The sequence below is a fragment of the Leiobunum rupestre genome, chromosome 1 (assembly GCF_980474605.1).
Source record: "Leiobunum rupestre chromosome 1, qqLeiRupe1.1.hap1, whole genome shotgun sequence".
Classification (NCBI taxonomy): domain Eukaryota; kingdom Metazoa; phylum Arthropoda; class Arachnida; order Opiliones; family Sclerosomatidae; genus Leiobunum; species Leiobunum rupestre.
Window position 1 is genome coordinate 59,641,744 of NC_143384.1, and position 5,500 is coordinate 59,647,243.

Here is a 5,500-nt window from a genome sequence, read left to right on the forward strand (position 1 = left end):
ATATCTTAAAGAGATTGGCCTAAAATAGTAACCGATGGGAATTTACTCAAAATATCTAATTTTATATTAATATGTGCTTTATAAATTGAATTGTTGAGAAAGCTATTTTATTAGATGCAGATTATGGTATCGCTATAAATGTAGACTGCTGTAGGGAGTAAAACCAACCTTATCAAAATTCGGGGAAACTGTTTTTCATTCCCTCGGGCGAGAAAGAAAAAGTACAAAAGAGTATTTTCGGATTAATTCCTATTAATTCCTTAATAAATGTGTTTAAAGTCGATTTTCAATTGTTTAAAACTATAACTGGTAGGATCTTTTACTAAACCCCAGTTATTTAACCAAGCAACTAGGTGCGCTATTAGATCAACAACCGAATGGTTCAAAGGTGATTAAAATATTGTTCGCAAATGATATACTAAGTAAGCAAAGTAATGTTTCTAAAAGATTTACAAGGTGAGTGAGAAGGCGTTATTGCGATTTTATTGTGCAATTGTACAGTGTGGTCACAACGGGGGGGGGGATGCCGACGAAACTTTCGCGAAGTATTTTTCAAGGTGGGAGTACTGATGGACGTATTCGTCGTTTCGCCAAGGGCGTGTCAAAATTCGACAATATATGAAGGAAGAAAATATTTTATTTATAATTTAAAAGGAAATATTTCTTTATAAATTAACTTAACCTACATTCGGTTATCTCTAAAATTCATTTTCGTCCACAATAATATCATAATGTTTATTTTATTCAGCTCAAGTAAACTGATTAGAATATTAGCTGCCATTTTTATTTGTAATTTGACCGAGTGAGAATGCTCGGAGGCATTCTCACTCTTCTCAAGAGAACTCGTGAGAAGAGATGACGTCACTTCTGTGAGAAGGACCGTCAAAAGTTTGAGAAGTGATAATTATCACTATCAAGGGAAAAATTCTTAGAAATTTGACGCGCCCCAGGTGGTTGTGTATTTTTCTCGCTAGCGGCGCTTATCTTTTCAGGTATGACGTCAATTCTACATCATTTCACACGTAACTATCAGTAATTATTTCGACTAACTGACACACTTATGAAACATAATTATAAACTTATGGTGTAATGAAATTTTTTGAAATTTAAGTTGCAAAATATACATAATGAATCATTGATGTAGAGAGAGGGGGGCGTTGTAATGAATTGTCATAGGAGTGTTGTTTTTTCAAAAACACAAGTTTATATTTATAATATTTAGCGCATCTTATTCGTAAGGAAAGAAATCAACTATAGCTACCGGTAACCTAAAATATCATTTGGAAAAGGTCGAAGAGTACCAACGGTACGTATAATCCGAAATAAATTGCTCTGCGCTAAAGTGAATCGTATCTAGTCACTTTAAAATGTATAAATATTTTAGGTACATAGTGGTGCGATACTAACAATTGTAAGTTTAATTTTAAATTTTAGATATATTCCTTGGCTATTGAAAATGCCCAAACCAAACTTATACGATGGATTGTTTTAAAAGCCACAAGTTTCCGAGACTTCGTAGACGCAATTGACCCAAAGAGTTCTATTGTGTCAAATAGCGTTATGTTAAGTTCCAGAACTGTGAAAAGTTACATATTAAAAGCGTATGCTGAAGAGCTACCGAAGATAAGGACAACTTGCGAAGTACAATTAATTTAATCCAGGGGTAGCGTTAGTTGTTAATAAAAACTGCGTTTTACTATTGCTTTTCGAAGGCCATTGAAGGACAAGTTGCATTTATGTTAGATCTCTGGACATCGGGGTTACATATATGTGACATTTTCCTGGATCTTATCAAAGAGCAAGGGATAAATAAAGTAAAACAAATATACTTTAATTAATTGAAACTGGTAAAAATAAAGTTCTTTAAGGTATTTTCTATCACTATGGATAATGCGTCCAACAATTATACATTATCCAGAGAATTTGCCGGATAGGGCGGTCTTCTTGGATACCGCTACACTAGGTTTTATAAACCCGTTTTTGCAGACAAAACTCTAGATGGCACATAGAATAATTATTTCTATAAAATTAGTTTCTTTATAAAATTAGACATTTTGGAAATCTAAAATTATTTTTATACGCCACCTAGTGGACAAGTTAGCCTGGTGATACTTTTTTGAGCAAATCAAGCATCGAAATCAGTTATGAATTAGTTCCATATCTTGTATAAAAAATTTCATTGCCTTTTGTCCTTCACTTTTGAAGTTATCAAACAAAAACCACTGAAAAATGCACCAAATCTGCCAGTTTCGTTTGGGTTTAACTAGAGAACCCGCAGGCTTATTTCAATTTCATTTTTTGAAATTGATAGAAAACAAGTGATATTACTATAATATTTAGAAAAAACTTTGCGATCTCTGACGCAGTAGGGGCAATTTCTGGTAAATAGCACAACTATAGCCAGTAATTGGGCTATTTATGGGCTTGAAACTAAAATATTGGCGGAAGGTTGAATCATAAAAGTTAATAACCGTTTTCACTTATTACATTGTTAAAGAGACATATGTAAACTCGTGACGAAACTACTAAGATGTTAGACTAAAATCAAAAGTAAGTTCCCGTTGGTATGTTTATATCATTTCTCTTATAACCATCAAAACTTTTACAAAATTAAAATTTGCAATATAATAATGAATCACACAAATTAATTAAAATTGGATTCTAATACTTTTTTAATAAAAAACTAAGGAAAATTTACCTTTTTGAATTTTTAACATGTTCTTCAACTGTATTATATATGAGTTAGATTTTTACTTATTTGTATACATCAACTGGGCGGCGTCATTTATCATTCATTATTATATTGCAAATTTAAATTTTGTAAGTTTAAAAGGTTAAAATATAAATGATATAAACAACACGACGGGAACTCACTTTCGATTTTAGTCTAACATCTTAGTGGTATCGTCACAAGTTCACATATATATCTTTAACAATGTAATAAGTGAAAACTTTTAGTCATTTATCCGTATTTAGGACAATACGGTTCTTAATTTTTACGGTTCAACTTTTCGACAACTATTTTAGTTTCTAGCCCATAAAGAGCCCAATATAGCTATATTTGTGCTATGTACCAGAAATTGTTTTACTGAATATTAAAAGTAATTGCCGCTACTGCGTCAGAGATCGCAAAGTTTTTCAAAATATTATAGTAATATCACTTGTTTTCTATCAATTTCAAAAAACGAAATCAAAATTAGCCTGCGGGTTCTCAAGTTAAACCCAAACGAAAATGGCGGATTTGGTGCATTTTTCAGTTGTTTTTGTTCGATAACTTCAAAAGTAAAGGATATAATGCAATGCAATTTTTTATATAAGATATGGAACTAATTTCGATGCTTGATTTGCACAAAAAAAGTATCACAAGGCTAACTTGTCCGCTAGGTGGCGTATAAAAATAATTTTAGATTTCAAAAATGTCTAATTTTATAAAGAAACTAATTTTATAAAAATAATTTTTCTATGTGCCATCTAGAGTTTTGACCGCGAAAATGGGTTTATAAAACATAGTGCGCTACACCAAACAATATCGAATCCGTTGCTTTGCGCATGTACTCAACTTGGCCGTAAAAACTATCCTAGACACGATAAAATCAAATCCGAAAAGCCAAAATTTCGACGAGCATCGAATCGACGACGAAGAATTTATTCCAAATTTGAATGATTTTCCTATAGGAAAAGCAGTAGCTAAAGTGAAATTTGTGTCAAGTTTTTGAAGCCGCTTACAAGTATTAAAAACGTACATGTACACTTATCAAAGCTATGGAATAGAGGCGTGCTGTATTCCTCCAACAATATCGGTGAACGGCCAATTGAGCGTTCGCGCTGGTTCGCCGCCAATTGATTTGCTTCGATTTTAGTTGGTATTCTGAGATCTAGATTATTAAAATATACTCTTTCTGGCGGCATTTTCAGATAAGATCAGCCTTTCTCCAAATACGCCTATCCCTGTTGAAGGAGGAGAAACTCCAACAGCTAAACAATTCCTTGGGAATTGAAGACTTGGTACTTATATTTGACGTGCGGCACCGATGGAATTCCACCCACGAAATGCTTAAAAGAGGCCTAGTTTTGAAATCGGTAATTTTAAGTTAACGCAGTGTGTTGCCTACCAAGTATATTTATCAAGTCTGATTTCCGAAATTAAGTCAATTCAATCGCTCATGAGAAGTGAAAAGGATTTACACAAATATAATTTAACTGATTTGGAGTGGGATCTAATTGAAGAATTAGTAAACGTATTGAAGGCAAGTTAAAGAACTTCGTTTATTATCTTCATTTGGGCTTGAACTTTTATATTCTTTGACTATAAAAGGATTTCGAATTGGCGACACGACGCGTGTCAGTCTCTAAGTATCCAACCATTTCAATTGTAATGCCCGTATATCATTGGCTACAGGGCAGATTAAAGACTACCATAGACAAAACAAAAGGTCCTCTCAAAGAATCTTGTTGTCTTGCTAAAAAGAAATTGGAGGAATACGCGGAAGAATCTAACGTTGAAGCCCAGTGGATCGCGATTGGTAATGTTCCACGTAATTTGATAAGACGTCAGTTCTAGCAGTGATGCGATGATAGGAAAATTATGATAAAGTTACAGTGAAAAACATCAAATCCACAGTTTAAGACGTTGGCAACAAATACTACGAGTCCCAGGACAATAAATCGGAATATCCACTGTATTCTTCTGCTAGTTGCAGTAGTGAACTGACAAATGAGATGTTGGCAACAAGAGGAGCCGGGTTCGATCCCAACTTGTGGCACTGGTTGAAAACTCGGAACAAATCCTTCTGCGTTGAGTTTGCAAGTTCTCAACCCGCTGGTTTAAGGGGTTTCCCCTCCCATAAAAACGTGTTGAGGTTAACGGTAATAGTAAGTGTAGGGAGCTGTTGGCTCGCGTGGCATGAAGGGCTTGCCACCACCCTCCTACGCATCGTAACCCGGCCACCCGAATTAATGGCTCCAAACGTCGCCTAAGGTGGTGCCTTGGGTAGTAGAAGGAAAGTGAGGGTGTGGCGTCAAACCCGGGTTCGGGTTTGGGTTCGGGATCGGGAACCGGGATTTAAGGGGTGAAATGGGGGTAAAATCGTCGAAAAGTCAATGTATTTATGGTATTCCTCGCGACGATATGTTTTCCCGTATATCAACATATTGTGTCCAGGCCAACTTGTTCATATATCTCCGCTTATCTCGAAAGATACTTGAACGTATATCTTATCGCGTTTTATCGTACGGAATAAGTTGAAATGATGTAAAAAGTGATAACCTGAGTGGTAGATAGCGCGCGTGCGCGGATTTCCTGGGGCGCGGATTACCCGGGAGGCGCGGTTAATTTGAATTTAAGAGTGTTTTCACGTTATGGAATATGGGACGCGGTTAACGTGCGCGGTTTAAGGCGCGGTTAATTTGAATTTATACCATGGATTTGAGTGTTTTGACGTCATGGAATATTCGTTGTTAAAATGACGAAGAATGGAGATATTTTTAAACTCCATTTTAA

At 35.1% G+C, this 5,500-nt stretch overlaps 1 protein-coding gene across 1 annotated transcript; it reads left to right on the plus strand.

Annotated features, from left to right (window-relative positions):
• The first annotated feature begins 3,642 nt into the window (after positions 1-3,642).
• On the plus strand, positions 3,643-4,614 carry LOC149963396 (E3 SUMO-protein ligase ZBED1-like). Its single transcript, XM_090170584.1, has 3 exons — positions 3,643-4,080; positions 4,149-4,247; positions 4,316-4,614. Exons 1-3 carry the CDS (start codon positions 4,051-4,053, stop codon positions 4,559-4,561), a joined length of 375 nt encoding a protein of 124 aa, XP_090026710.1. The 5' UTR covers positions 3,643-4,050; the 3' UTR covers positions 4,562-4,614.
• The last annotated feature ends 886 nt before the right edge of the window (positions 4,615-5,500 follow it).